General features: G+C 43.8%; 1 protein-coding gene across 4 annotated transcripts in view; it reads left to right on the forward strand.

The window, feature by feature from the left end:
- Window positions 1-15,117, forward strand: part of bmpr1ba (bone morphogenetic protein receptor, type IBa) — a 167,825-nt gene that overhangs the window by 112,672 nt on the left and 40,036 nt on the right. For 2 of the 4 annotated variants that reach the window (XM_065011392.1, XM_065011393.1), the window contains 2 exons: window positions 1,248-1,552; window positions 1,655-1,717. In XM_065011392.1, the coding sequence (XP_064867464.1) occupies window positions 1,474-1,552; window positions 1,655-1,717 (142 nt within the window). In that variant the 5' untranslated portion in view covers window positions 1,248-1,473. The remainder of the gene's footprint in view (window positions 1-1,247; window positions 1,553-1,654; window positions 1,718-15,117) is intronic. The other 2 variants (XM_065011394.1, XM_065011395.1) reach the window with 2 other exon arrangements.

The following is a 15,117-nucleotide window of genomic DNA, read 5'->3' on the forward strand; positions in this document are numbered from 1 at the left end:
CACTGGTAGTAGTTACACTGGTAGTAGTTACACTGGTAGTAGCTACACTGGTAGTAACACTGGTAGTAGCTACACTGGTAGTAGCTACACTGGTAGTAACACTGGTAGTAGTTACACTGGTAGTAGTAACACTAGTAGTAGTTACACTGGTAGTAACACTGGTAGTAGCTACACTGGTAGTAACACTGGTAGTAACACTGGTAGTAGCTACACTGGTAGTAGTAACACTGGTAGTAGTTACACTGGTAGTAACACTGGTAGTAGCTACACTGGTAGTAACTACACTGGTAGTAACACTGGTAGTAGCTACACTGGTAGTAGTAACACTGGTAGTAGCTACACTGGTAGTAACACTGGTAGTAGCTACACTGGTAGTAACATTGGTAGTAGTTACGCTGGTGGTAAAAACACTGGTAGTAGTTACACTGGTGGTAACAACACTGGTAGTAACATTGGTAGTAGTTACACTGGTGGTAACAACACTGGTAGTAACAACACTGGTAGTAACATTGGTAGTAGTTATAGTCAATCTCTCTAAAAGGTTATGTATTAATGTAGGACGTTGATTGAATCAACGGTTTATGCATACTGTTATTTACAATATTTGTGAGTGTCAATTGTCTTGAATTCAATCATTTATTTTGTAGACTGAAGTAGTATAATGTTTTGATAAATTATATGCACATATTGATGAAACACAGCATAATTTGGAGGGCGAAAATAATGCCTAGTCTATTTATCAATGTCGAGCCAAACTGTTATCAACCACAGAGACAGAGGATCCCTTTTGTTTTTCCACTGAGGTCTCCTGTTTATTTGTTTCACTACTTTAACTGTGGGTGCCAGAGATTCTCACTGGCAGGTCCTCTGCTTGTTTTTGAGAGGACGAGAATGTCCTCAGCCCTCTCTTGCCCTTACTAGCTTACCCCTCTAGCTTCCCCCTCCTCTCCCTTGTTCCTCTCCCCAACCCCTGACCTTCTTCTCCATGGGCAACAGAAGCTCAGAGAGGTGTGAGAGGAGCAGGCAGAGGAGCAGGGCTAGTGGTGGGGGTTCCAGCCAGGCCAGGAGCGATCAGCTGCCGCTTTGTTGTCTTATCCACAAGGAGTCCGGGGAGAGGGCTGTCCCTGTCCTTGCCAGCCCCACTAATACTACACACATACTGCACTGTGAGAGAGAGAAATGTAACTCCGCTCTCTCTCTCTCTCTCGCTCTCTCTCTCATGCACTCTCTCTCTCTCTCTCTCACAGCTGGCCAGTCAGTGTGGAGCAGGAACAGTAATTGAGGCTGCTGTGTGTGTTGTGCAGAGTGGAGTTTCTCATACCGTGGACAGAGAGGAGACGCGCGCATTCCCCAGTCTGAGCACACACACACACAGGGGGGAGAGCGAGAACCAGGGAGTTGAGACATTGTGTGGAGGCCGGAGCCTGAGGGAGTTCCCCCCTCATCTGTAGCCCGGCTAGCATTCGAGACACCATGCTGGTGCTGTGGGAAGGAGCACACTGGAGCCATCTCATCTTGCTTGGACTTTTGTCTCTGCGCTACCAGACCTACGGTGAGTACTACTGAGTGGACTAACAGACCGCTCCGTACACTCTATCTCGCTCTCTCTGTCTGTCTCTCTTTCTCTCACACTCACTCTCTCTCTCCTACACAGCTCTCCTCAGTCCCAGGGTTAGGGGTAGTCCCCAGGGTGACTCAGACTGGGGAACGATCCATGGTAAGGGACCTGACACTTTCAAACTGGTCACACTATATACTGGATTGAAATATGTTGGGTGATATTTTACATATTAAGGATCACATGTACGGCACAGTTGTCCAGGTGTGGAATGCTTTGAAGTCTATAGAGAATACGCAGCTTCATTTGCGTTGCATGCTTTAAACAACGACAACATGGTATTCAGTTCCCTTCTCGTTTTGGTGGTATCAAAGTTGGCCTTTTCTCTAGATTTCAATGGACTTGGATTTAAAAATTGTCAATGACGCAGCCGGGTACTTTTCTGGTTCAAAGTTATCATTTTGATTTACAAAATTCAGTCTTGTTTAATTTATATTCACACAAATAATGATTAACACATGGCAATATTATATTGTTATAACATCTAGATTCAAGAATATATCCTCTTGTTTTGAATGGAAGTAGGCTATTTGTTTTGGTGGCTTGGAATTATAATTTTTGTGGATTACAGTAACAGATGAATTTAGAGAAAAATCTGGAAATTCTATCGGTCGCTATGACAAAGGTTCATCTTAATAGCGAGGGTTGTTGGCTGCAAGCCGTTTACCAATTAGATGTATATTCTTGCTTGGGTTTGTCGTTCTATTTTTATTTATTGTAGTCATTGTAGTGGATTACAGTAACATCATTGTAGTGGATTACAGTAACATCATTGTAGTGGATTACAGTAACAGTAGCTTTAAGGGAAATGTGAGCGAGCAGCCTGCTCTTGGTCCATGTTAGTTAGAGTTAGGGTTTGTTTAGTGGTGTGTAAGGCATCGTCCAGTGTCCCTGGTCGGCAGATAGATGGGGGTGTATTCATTTAGGAACCAAATGGGCAGAAACATGGAGGGGCCGACCTGAATTTGTCCAATAACTAATTCAATGTTTTGCTACGGTCTGTACTAATGAATCCATCACAGAGCAGTCGGTCAACCAGGCAGGGATACGGAGCTGTCTCCCACTTGTTTGACACACAGTTGGACTCACAGCTTAAAAAACACTCAACCCTCCTTCTGCCAGGGCACACAATGATTGAGCTCTCACACACACACACACACACACATGCACACACACACTTCCACCATGCAAGTACATATACACACATGCAGTCTCACAAAACTCACACACGCTCATGAAACACACGAATGCACACAGACTCTCAAAGCACGCATGCATCTGCGCACATCCACATCCACACACACAAAACACACCCCCACACACAAAACACACCCCCACACACAAAACACACCCCCACACACAAAACACACACCCACACACAAAACACACACCTACACACAAAACACACACCTACACACAAAACACACACCCACACACAAAACACACACCCACACACAAAACACACACCCACACACAAAACACACACCCACACACAAAACACACAGGTTGCAGTGAGGGCACATCCTCTAAAACGTATATGTTCTACAAAAACCAGACGTTGTCCTATCAGGGAGTTCAATCTAACAGAATTAACCTGAAAATGCTGACCAAGTTCTCTAAATGGTGCTTATAGAAGAGACTGCGTTCATAGATGTAAGGTACCTTGTGTTGTGTCTGGTTCTATGTAGAGTTTATGATGTGAACAGGCTTAGGTTGGTCTCTGTAATGTTAAGTAAGAGTAAGTAGTCATACCTGTTCAGGGTAATGTATGTCCATAATGCACTGCTTTCTGTATGTTATACTTCTGTCATGTGCTGAAAATGTTTGACAATCCACAACTTGCATTAAGTAGGCGACTACACTGTTTAGTACTGCAAACCAGCAATTATCCATACTACAAAACCTACTTGGTTTTCATTTAGTTTTTCATTTAGTATTTTAGTCGTAATTGCTAATATTTAATTGCTAACGTATTTGCTGATATTCAATTATTTCTTCCTTGGTAATAATTTGTAACACATTTCAGTTTTCTTTAGTCTGGGTTTACTATCATCAGCAGATATATGAAGCGTACATTTATTTAGATCAATGAAATGAAACCCCATTGACTTGGTCAGCTTTTAACCCTTCGCTTCTGTTTGATTGAGCCTACACCCTTTATGTTCCTGGTCAATTTGACCTGTTGACCTGGAAGTATATTAATATAGATATATGATTTTAACCTCCCAAAATGTATTTTCTAGTAGCTGAAAATGTCGTCTTTTCATCCCACGAGTTGATCGATCCAACTGGTCAACATTTCGAGAGAAATGTTTGATTACTTTACCAAAGTCGTAAATTAATCAAATTGACATTTTATGATATTTGTGAATTTCGTTTCCTTTTTTTTTTGTGTCAAACTTCAGATCCAATGTACCTCGGTCTCTGAACATCACAGGGAAAATATACAGTCCCACTTTATTTTAATAGTCCAGATTGTCCATCTATTCGGTACATTCGGAGAGTATTCAGACCCCCTCATCTACACAAACTACCCCATAATGGCAAAGCAATTTCTCCAAGTGTGTGTGTGTGTGTGTGTGTGTGTGTATAGATAAACATTTACAGTTGAAGTCGGAAGTTTACATACGCCTTAGCCAAATACATTTAAACTCGGTATTTCACAATTCCTGACGTTTAATCGTAGTAAATATTCCCTGTCTTAGGTCAGTTAAGATCACCACTTTATGTTAAGAATGTGAAATGTCAGAGTAATAGTAGGAAGAATGATTTATTTCAGCTTTTATTTCTTTCATCACATTCCCAGTGGGTCAGAAGTTTACATGCACTCAATTAGTAGTTGGTAGCATTGCCTTTAAATTGTTTAACTTGGGTCAAATGTTTCGTGTAGCCTTCCACAAGCTTCCCACAATAAGTTGGGTGAATTTTGGCCCATTCCTCCTGACAGAGCTGGTGTAACTGAGTCAGGTTTGTAGGCCTCCTTGCTCGCACATGCTTTTTCAGTTCTGCCCACACATTTTCTATGGGATTGAGGTCAGGGCTTTATGATGGCCACTCCAATACCGTGACTTTGTTGTCCTTAAGCCATTTTGCCACAACTTTGGAAGTATGTTTGGGATCATTGTCCATTTGGAAGACCCATTTGCGACCAAGCTTTAACTTCCTGACTGATGTCTTGAGATGTTGCTTCAATATATCCACATCATTTTCCTTCCTCATGAGCCATCTATTTTGTGAAGTGCACCAGCCCCTCCTGCAGCAAAGCAACCCCACAACATGATGCTGCCACCCCGTGCTTCACGGTTGGGATGGTGTCCTTCAGCTTGCAAGCCCCCCCAACTTTTTCCTCCTAACATAACGATGGTCATTATGGCCAAACAGTTCTATTTTTGTTTCATCAGACCAGAGGACATTTCTCCAAAAGTACAATCTTTGTCCCCATATGCAGTTGCAACCCGTAGTCTGGCTTTTGGCAGTTTTGGAGCAGTGGCTCCTTCCTTGCTGAGCGGCCTTTCAGGTTATGGCGATATAGGACTCGTTTTACTGTGGATATAGATACTTTTGTACCTGTTTCCTCCAGCATCTTCTCAAGGTCCTGCTGCTGTTCTGGGATTGATTTGCACTTTTTGCACTAAAGTACGTTCATCTCTAGGAGACGGAACGCGTCTCCTTCCTGAGCGATGTGATGGCTGCATGGTCCCATGGTGTTTATACTTACTTACTATTATTTGAACAGATGAACGCGGTACCTTCAGGTGTTTGGAAATGGCTCCCAAGGATGAACCAGACTTGTGGGGGTCTACAATTTTCTTCTGAGGTATTGACTGATTTATTTTGATTTTCCCATGATGTCAAGCGAAGAAGTACTGAGTTTGAAGGTAGGCCTTGAAATATATCCACAGGTACACCTCCAATTGACTAAAATGACTGTCAATTAGCCTATCAGAAGCTTCTAAAGCAATGACATAATTTTCTGTAATTTTCCAAGCTGTTTAAAGGCACAGTCAACTTAGTGTATGTAAACTTCTGACCCACTGGAATCGTGATACAGTGAGTTGTAAGTTAAATAATCTGTCTCTAAACAATTGCTGGGAAAATGACTTGTGTCATGCACAAAGCAGATGTCCTGACTGACTTGCTAAAACTAGTTTGTTAACAAGAAATTTGTAGAGTGGTTGAAAAACAAGTTTTAATGACTCCAACCAAAGTGTATGTAAACTTCCGACTTTAACTGTACATAGGTATTTAGACCCTTTACTCAGTATTTTGTTGAAGCACCATTGGCAGTGAAAGCCTTGAGTCTTCTTGGGTATGAGGCCACAAGCTTGGTACACCTGTATATGCAGAGTTTCTCCCATTCTTCACTGCGGTCCTCTCAAGCTCTGTCAGGTTGGATGGGGAGCGTCGCTGCACAGTTATTTTCAGGAACTTCCAGAGACCAAGTCGGGCTCTGGCTGGGCCACTCAACGACATTCAGAGAATTGTCCTGAAGCTACTCCTGCATTGTCTTGGCTGTGTGCTTAGGGTCATTGTCCTGTTGGGAGATTAACCTTCTCTCCAGTCTAAGGTCCTGAGCGCTCTAGAGCAGGTTTTTATCAAGGATCTCTCTGTACTTTGCGCCGTTCACCTTTCCCTTCGATCCTGACGAGTCTCCCAGTTCCTGCTGCTGAAAAACACTGTGAAAGCGTAATGCTGCCGCCATCATGCTTAACCATAAGAGTGGTATCATGTTTCCCCCAGACTTGACGCTTGGCATTCAGGACCAAGTTTCATCAGACCAGAAAATCTTGTTTCTCATGATCTGAGAGTCCTTTAGGTGCCTTTTGGCAAACTCCAAGTGGGCTTTCATGTGGCTTTTACTGAGGAGTGGCTTCCGTCTGGCCACTCTACCATAAAGGCCTGATTGGTGGAGTGTTGCAGAGATGGTTGTCCTTCTGGAAGGTTCTCCCATCTCCACAGAGGAACTCTAGAGCTCCCTGACCAAGGCCCTTCACCCCCGATTGCTCAGTGTGGCCTGGCGGCCAGCTCTAGGAAGAGTCTTGGGGGTTCCAGTCTTCTTCCGTTTAATAATGATGGAGGCCACTGTGTTCTTGGGGACCTTCAATGCTGCAGACATTTTTTGTTACCCATCCCCAGATCTGTGGCTTGACACAATCCTGTCTTTGAGCTCTACGGACATTTCCTTTGACCTTATGTCTTAGTTTTTGCTCTGACATGCACTGTCAACTGTAGGACCTTTTTATAGAGACAGGTGTGTGCCTTTCCAAATCATGTCTCATCAATTGAATTTACCACAGGTAGACTCCAATCGAGTTTTATAAACATCTCAAGGAGGATCAATGGAAACAGGATGCACCTGATCTCAATTTCAAGACTCATAGCAAAGGGTCTGAATATGTATGTAAATAAGGTATTTCTGTTTTTTGTTTTTTTATACATTTGCCAAAATGTATAAAAACCTGTTCACTTTGTCATTATGGGGTATTGTGTGTAGATGGGGGAAATATGTATTTAATCCATTTTAGAATAAGGCTGTAACATAACAAAATGTGGAAAAGGGGAGGGGACTTTATGAATAAAGTTCATCTGTAGTTCTACAGATGGTCATATTACGAACAAACTGTTGATAAGCAACTGCTTGTTACGGTTGAGGTTATGGTAAGGTTTTAAATAAAAGTTGAGGTTAGGGTAAGGTATTAAATACAAGTTAAAGTTATGGTAAGGTTTTAAATAAAAGTTAAGGTTAGGGTAAGGTAGTAAATACAAGTTAAGGTTATGGTAAGATTTTAAATAAAAGTTAAGGTTAGGGTAAGGGTTAGAGCTAGGACTAGGGTTAGTAGATAGTTAGTTGAAATTGTGTTGATAGCCCAACTGTAGATGCTCTACAGACTATCCAAATAGTCTTACCAAACATATTTATTTCCTTGTGATCATCATGGTTAGATCTTTACTTCACAGAATACAATTTGTCTCTAGCACAAAGGTCAAGGTCAAATTTGACTTCAGACCAGTGTTCTTCAGCCTCTGAGTCATAGGGAAATCATATATATATATCTATGTGATCCGCAAGGTTTCTCCATTCCTGTGCAGAAAGCAGCTTATTTCTAGGACATAATATTCTAAAGTTCAAGGTGCAGGGGTCAAACTGCAGGTCAAATTTACACAGAACATAATGGAAGTCACTTTTCCATTACCGTGTCAATTATTTCTTTTTAATGTATTTTTTAAATGACATGTTTTACAGGTTTTAGACTCATAGTTAGGAATGTAGATGAAGGGTTATGGTGAAGAAATTATGTAAAATAGTATTTTAGTGATTTCAAACTCTGTTCTGGGTCAAATTGACCCTGAACATAAGGGAAGGGTTAAGCTTTTGTTAAGGATACAAACATTAAACTGGTTAAATGTTTTCATTTCTACACTCAAGGCCTTGTGTTTCTACACTCAAGGCCAAATGTTTGTACTGTAGAACACCCTGTCAAGAACCAGACACATGTTCACCGATTTTAAAAGGGGAGTTCCACCAAGACCACTTGAAATGTGCCTTTGACTTCAGATAGACTAAATGGACGTGTAAGCATCCCCCATGTCCTCTTATGACTTGTTTAACTATCTCTTTCCTCTGCCTGTCTTCGTGGCCTTTTCATTATTCTGTCTGGCTTTCTTTTTTTCTCCACACTTCTCCAACTTCATTATGGAGGGAAAGTGTCAGTGGTAGCAGGAAGAACAGTAGCCATCTGTTAGAACAGTAGCCAATAGTTTCATCAGTTCAGTGTGTGTAGTACACAACTTTACTATCATCAGTTTGGAATGCAGATTCTGTCCCACTAAATCATTGCAGCAGGGCTACTGATTGCTCATTGGCTCGATGCAGCAGGCTATTGATTGCTCATTGGCCGATCTACTGAAACATCCCATTATTGTAATCTCATCAACATGATGTGTAGCTTCAGAGGGAGGACTGTAGTAGCCAGCCCACAGTTGATTCATTCCTAGTGTGGTGGAAATACAGCAGGGATTCATGCTGCTGTTATTGTAGTTACTTCTGTATCGAACTATTGTCAGGTGAGAGAAATACAAGAGCAGCCTAGTCAGGGATACAATAGAATGACTGTTTTCCCCAAGGGACCTTCAGTTGTTGCAAGGCGATAAGATGTTAAGATATTAAATAAACACATAACAGCACAATTCCCACATAACATATACAAAACAATGCTGTACACGGTATAAACAAGATAAATATAGGTCACAATGAGGTTTGAAGACGAGCATGGGAAAACACTGCTACATTAGTGCACCCCCTGCAGGTCAGCCAATATGGTTCACCCTTGTCGCCAGCCAGCCGGCCGGCATCAGCCTCCCACAGGTTGGTAGAAGGTTAAATGAGTGGTTTAACTGACTATAGAGTTCAACGTGAGTCAAAAAGAAAAATATTTGGCCTGGTGAAATGTGAAGACTTGAGAGTTTGAGGAGAATGGCTACAGAGAGATGTTTCCCTATCTCTTCAGGTAGTCGACTGAATTCACAGAGGAGAGGGAGTCTCCCCTCTCTGAGGAGAGAAGAGAGAGTCTCCCCTGTCTGAGGAGAGAAGAGAGAGTCTCCCCTGTCTGAGGAGTGAAGAGAGAGTCTCCCCTGTCTGAGGAGAGAAGAGAGAGTCTCCCCTGTCTGAGGAGTGAAGAGAGAGTCTCCCCTGTCTGAGGAGAGAAGAGAGAGTCTCCCCTGTCTGAGGAGAGAAGAGAGAGTCTCCCCTGTCTGAGGAGAGAAGAGAGAGTCTCCCTGTCTGAGGAGAGAAGAGAGAGTCTCCCTGTCTGAGGAGAGAAGAGAGAGTCTCCCTGTCTGAGGAGAGAAGAGAGAGTCTCCCCTGTCTGAGGAGAGAAGAGAGAGTCTCCCTGTCTGAGGAGAGAAGAGAGAGTCTCCCCTGTCTGAGGAGAGAAGAGAGAGTCTCCCCTGTCTGAGGAGAGAAGAGAGAGTCTCCCCTGTCTGAGGAGAGAAGAGAGAGTCTCCCCTGTCTGAGGAGAGAAGAGAGAGTCTCCCCTGTCTGAGGAGAGAAGAGAGAGTCTCCCCTGTCTGAGGAGAGAAGAGAGAGTCTCCCCTGTCTGAGGAGAGAAGAGAGAGTCTCCCCTGTCTGAGGAGTGAAGAGAGAGCCTCCCCTCTCTGAGGAGTGAAGAGAGAGCCTCCCCTCTCTGAGGAGTGAAGAGAGAGCCTCCCCTCTCTGAGGAGTGAAGAGAGAGCCTCCTCTCTCTGAGGAGTGAAGAGAGAGCCTCCCCTCTCTGAGGAGTGAAGAGAGAGCCTCCCCTCTCTGAGGAGTGAAGAGAGAGCCTCCCCTCTCTGAGGAGTGAAGAGAGAGCCTCCCCTCTCTGAGGAGTGAAGAGAGAGTCTCCCCTCTCTGAGGAGTGAAGAGAGAGTCTCCCCTGTCTGAGGAGAGAAGAGAGAGCCTCCCCTGTCAGAGGAGAGAAGAGAGAGTCTCCCCTCTCTGAGTAGAGAAGAGAGAGTCTTCCCTGTCTGAGGAGAGAAGAGAGAGTCTTCCCTGTCTGAGGAGAGAAGAGAGAGTCTCCCCTCTCTGAGTAGAGAAGAGAGAGTCTCCCCTGTCTGAGGACAGAAGAGAGAGTCTCCCCTGTCTGAGGAGAGAAGAGAGAGTCTCCCCTGTCTGAGGAGAGAAGAGAGAGTCTCCCCTGACTGAGGAGAGAAGAGAGAGTCTCCCCTGTCTGAGGACAGAAGAGAGAGTCTCCCCTGTCTGAGGAGAGAAGAGAGAGTCTCCCCTGTCTGAGGAGAGAAGAGAGAGTCTCCCCTGTCTGAGTAGAGAAGAGAGAGTCTCCCCTGTCTGAGGAGAAAAGAGAGTCTCCCCTGTCTGAGGACAGAAGAGAGAGTCTCCCCTGTCTGAGGACAGAAGAGAGAGTCTCCCCTGTCTGAGGACAGAAGAGAGAGTCTCCCCTGTCTGAGGACAGAAGAGAGAGTCTCCCCTGTCTGAGGAGAGAAGAGAGAGTCTCCCCTGTCTGAGTAGAGAAGAGAGAGTCTCCCCTGTCTGAGGAGAGAAGAGAGAGCCTCCCGTGTCTGAGGAGAGAAGAGAGAGCCTCCCCTGTCTGAGGAGAGAAGAGTCTCCCCTGTCTGAGGAAAGGAGAGAGAGTCTCCCGTGTCTGAGGAGAGGAGAGAGAGTCTCTCCTGTCTGAGGAGAGAAGACAGAGTCTCTCCTGTCTGAGGAGAGAAGAGAGAGTCTCCCCTGACTGAGGAGAGAGTCATTCTAAGCATTTTAGCCTTGAGCTTGTCTCAGCTATGCTATTGTGTCTTATGTGAAGGGCCCCTATTCATTAATTGTAGGAGTGTTGATTAGTTTAGACTTTTAGAACATAATGAATAGGACTACAAGGACAGGAGGGACCTGGTCCTATATCAGCACTTCTACTCTGAGACTCTTTATGAATACGGGTCCAGAAGCACAACGTTTCGTTTATCAAAAAGACAAAGAGCGAGGGGAAAGAAGGCGACGCCGCACAAAGCTGTTGGTACCTCAGGCCAGCACCAGACTAGCCCTGAGAGGAAGCGGTTAGTTTACATTTCATTGTGCTTTGTGGAAACGACACCATAGGATCACATCTCATATTCAAAGGACTGGAGTTGCTTTGCTTTTGCCACTACTTGTTAATGAGTCCTTTTTTTTGGCAAAATGTCCAAAATATCCTATTGTGTTGTTGAGGGTTTTTTTTTAATGGTTTTGTCCTTAAAGTAATACAGGTTTTCGTTGAGCTGAGTTGATCTGTTTGGCATAACGGTGTTAGGTGTCACATGGATCTTTCCTAATTATAAACTGTAAAATACACTCCAGAATGAACTCTAATAAATCTCCAGACAAACAACAACCGAGGTGTTGGACTGTAATAATATATTGCTTTAATCAATAGCTTTATAAAGAACCAAATAGTGGAAGACTGAAGTCCCACTGGTGAGACCTGGATCACCTCATTTTTAACCTCATTACATGTACATAGCAATTCAATAATTGTTTATTAGCGTAAATTACAGTAATCACAATGCAAATGCTACTTCATATAGTTGCCCTTGTGTTATTATCAACATGTCATTTAGGTTGTCTGCGATGCAGCCTTATTCCCTTATGAAGCCACATTATTCTAAGGCACTGCATCTCAGTGCTAGAGGCGTCACTACAGACCCTGGATCGATTCCAGGCTGTATCACAACTGGCCGTGATTGGGAGTCCCAAAGGGTGGCGCACAATAGGCCCAGGGTCGTCCGGGTTAGGGGTTGGCTGGGGTTGGCTGGGGTTGGCTGGGGTAAGCCGTCATTGTAAATAAGAATTTGTTCTTAACTGACTTGCCGAGTTAAATGAAGGTTAAATTAAAAAATTAAAAAATTCTACCACACTCTGGCTACAGAGGCATAATCATTTCAAAAGGATTGTTTCAGAGGAAAAAAGAGGGCGAAAGAATGAAAGGGAGGAAGAGGGAGAGAAGGTGAAAGAGGAGAGGGAAAGTGAGGGCGCTGTTCTGTGCTCCTCAGAGCTTGTTGGTCCAGTGGCTTCCTGACAGGATGTGTCTCGGGTTCCCCTCAGTAGAACCTGACACCCAGCCGTTCAGATGTGCAGCTCCGCTGGCCAGCCCAGGGCCCCAGGAGAGAGGAGGGTTGTCCTGGGGTGAGCGTGCCGGAGCCTGGGGCCCAGAGCACCTGTGGCTCTCTAATAACCAGGGGGAAAAGGAAAGGAGAGGGTGGGGGGGGGGGGACTAGGTATTAAGGGGCATTACATCCTGTAACATATACCCCCTTAGATTAACGGTCCTCATCTTCTTCTTAGCGTTTCAGCACCAGCTGAACCCTAACATATCCCATGTTTTGCTATAGACTGGTCTGTGGGAGTATTTTGCTATAGACTGGTCTGTGGGAGTGTTTTGCTATTGGCTGGTCTATGGGAGTATTTTTCTGTAGGATACTCTGTGGGAGTGTTTTTGTACTGGCTATTCTGTGGGAGTGTTTTTCTATAGGCTACTCTGTGGGAGTGTTTTGCTATTGGCTGGTCTGTGGGAGTGCTTTGCTATTGGCTGGTCTGTGGGAGTGCTTTGCTATAGGTTGGTCTGTGGGAGTGTTTTCCGATAGGATACTCTGGGTGTGTTTTGCTATAGACTGGTCTGTGGGAGTGTTTTGCTATAGGCTGATCTGTGGGAGTGTTTTGCTATAGCCTGGTCTGTGGGAGTGCTTTGCTATAGTGTACTCTAGGCTACTCTGTGGGAGTGTTTTGCTGTAGGCTGGTCTGTGGGAGTGTTTTCCGATAGGACATTCTGGGCGTGCTTTGCTATAGTGTACTCTATAGGCTACTCTGTGGGAGTGTTTTGCAGTAGGCTACTCTGTGGGAGTGTTCTGCAGTAGGCTACTCTGTGGGAGTGTTTTGCAGTAGGCTACTCTGTGGGAGTGTTTTGTTATAGTATACTCTATAGGCTACTCTGGCAGTGTTTTGGTGCTTGGTGGTAGGTGGGGATGAAGGGGTAGTTCGATTAAGGGAATTTGTCTGTTTTGGACATGGTTTTAGTAGCCAATTCATGCAAAACCAAAAGTAAGGACTCCGGGAAGTCGTTTTGGACACTCACATCAATATGAGTAAGCGAGGACTTTTCAGGACATTGTTTATCAAAGCAATCGGTGGTGGTAGTGGATGGATAGACACAACGTTGAGAGTGACGGTCCTCCCCCGCTGCTCTCCGTTTGATTCCTTTTCTCCTCGACATGGCTCAGTTACTCCTCCCAGAGCCGTGGCCATCCGTACGGACCTGACACTTCCTTTTTGGCTTGGACGGGGCTCTCTCTTCCCCATCCAGAAAAACTTTGTTCACCAGCTCTCTCTGTCTCTCTCTCTGTCTCTCTCTCTGTCTCTGTCTCTCTCTGTCTCTCTCTCTCTCTCTCTCTCTCTCTCTCTCTCTCTCTCTCTCTCTCTCTCTCTCTCTCTCTCTCTCTTTCAATTCAAGGGCTTTATTGGCATGGGAAACATGTGTTAACATTGCCAAAGCAAGTGAGGTAGATAATGTATAAAGTGAAATAAACAATACAAATTAACAGTAAACATCACACATACAGAAGTTTCAAAACAATAAAGACATTACAAATGTCATATTATATATATATACAGTGTTTTAACAATGTACAAATGGTAAAGGACACAAGATAAAATAAATAAGCATAGATATGGGTTGTTTTTACAATGGTGTGTGTTCTTCACTGGTTGCCCTTTTCTCGTGGCAACAGGTCACAAATCTTGCTGCTGTGATGGCACACTGTGGAATTTCACCCAGTAGATATGGGAGTTTTTCAAAATTGGATTTGTTTTCGAATTCTTTGTGGATCTGTGTAGTCTGAGGGAAATATGTCTCTCTATGGTCATACATTGGGCAGGAGGTTAGGAAGTGCAGCTCAGTTTCCACCTCATTTTGTGGGCAGTGAGCACATAGCCGGTCTTCTCTTGAGAGCCATGTCTGCCTACGGCGGCCTTTCTCAATAGCAAGGCTATGCTCACAGAGTCTGTACATAGTCAAAGCTTTCCTTAAGTTTGGGTCAGTCACAGTGGTCAGGTATTCTGCAGCTGTGTACTCTCTGTGTAGGGCCAAATAGCATTCTAGTTTGCTCTGTTTTTTTGTTAATTCTTTCCAATGTGTCAGGTAATTATCTTTTTGGTTCAAGGTTTGTCAGTCTCTCTCTCTCTGTCTCTCTGTCTCTCTGTCTATCTCTCTCATGCTCTTTCTATCTCTCTCTCTCTCTCTCATGCTCTTTCTATCTCTGTCTCTCTCTCTCTCTCTCTCTCTCTGTGTCTGTCTCTGTGTGTCTCTAGTTTTTTTCTGAATGTTTCTCTTCAGGTGTTTATGTTCTCCTGTCAGGGTCAGTACACAGTATGTTCAGTGTTTGTTTTGAAACAAATTTCATGAATAAAATGGAAATGTACACCTGGCTAGACAGAAAAGAAAGCAAATGTTACAATAAATTTTTTTTTTACCTTTACCTTTTTTACCTTTTAGTCAGTTAAGAACAAATTCTTACTTACAATGATGGCCTAGAAACAGTCGGTTAACTGCCTGTTCAGGGGCAGAACGACAGATTTGTACCTTGTCAGCTCGGGGGTTTGAACTTGCAACCTTCCGGTTACTAGTCCTAACCACTACGCTACGCTGCCGCCCCAAATAGGCACCATAATATCGTTTCCTAAACCACCACCATAATATCTCTGTCTTAACCTGCACCATAATATCTCTGTCTAAACATGCACCATAATATATCTCTGTCTAAACCTGCACCATAATATATCTCTGTCTAAACCTGCACCATAATATCTCTGTCTAAACATGCACCATAATCTATCTCTGTCTAAACCTGCACCATAATATATCTCTGTCTAAACCTGTACCATAATATCTCTGTCTAAACCTGCACCATAATATCTGTCTAAACCTGCACCATAATATCTGTCTAAACCTGCACCATAATATCTCTGTCTAAACCTGTACCATAAT

Source organism: Oncorhynchus nerka, linkage group LG27 (assembly GCF_034236695.1).
Source record: "Oncorhynchus nerka isolate Pitt River linkage group LG27, Oner_Uvic_2.0, whole genome shotgun sequence".
NCBI classification, from domain to species: domain Eukaryota; kingdom Metazoa; phylum Chordata; class Actinopteri; order Salmoniformes; family Salmonidae; genus Oncorhynchus; species Oncorhynchus nerka.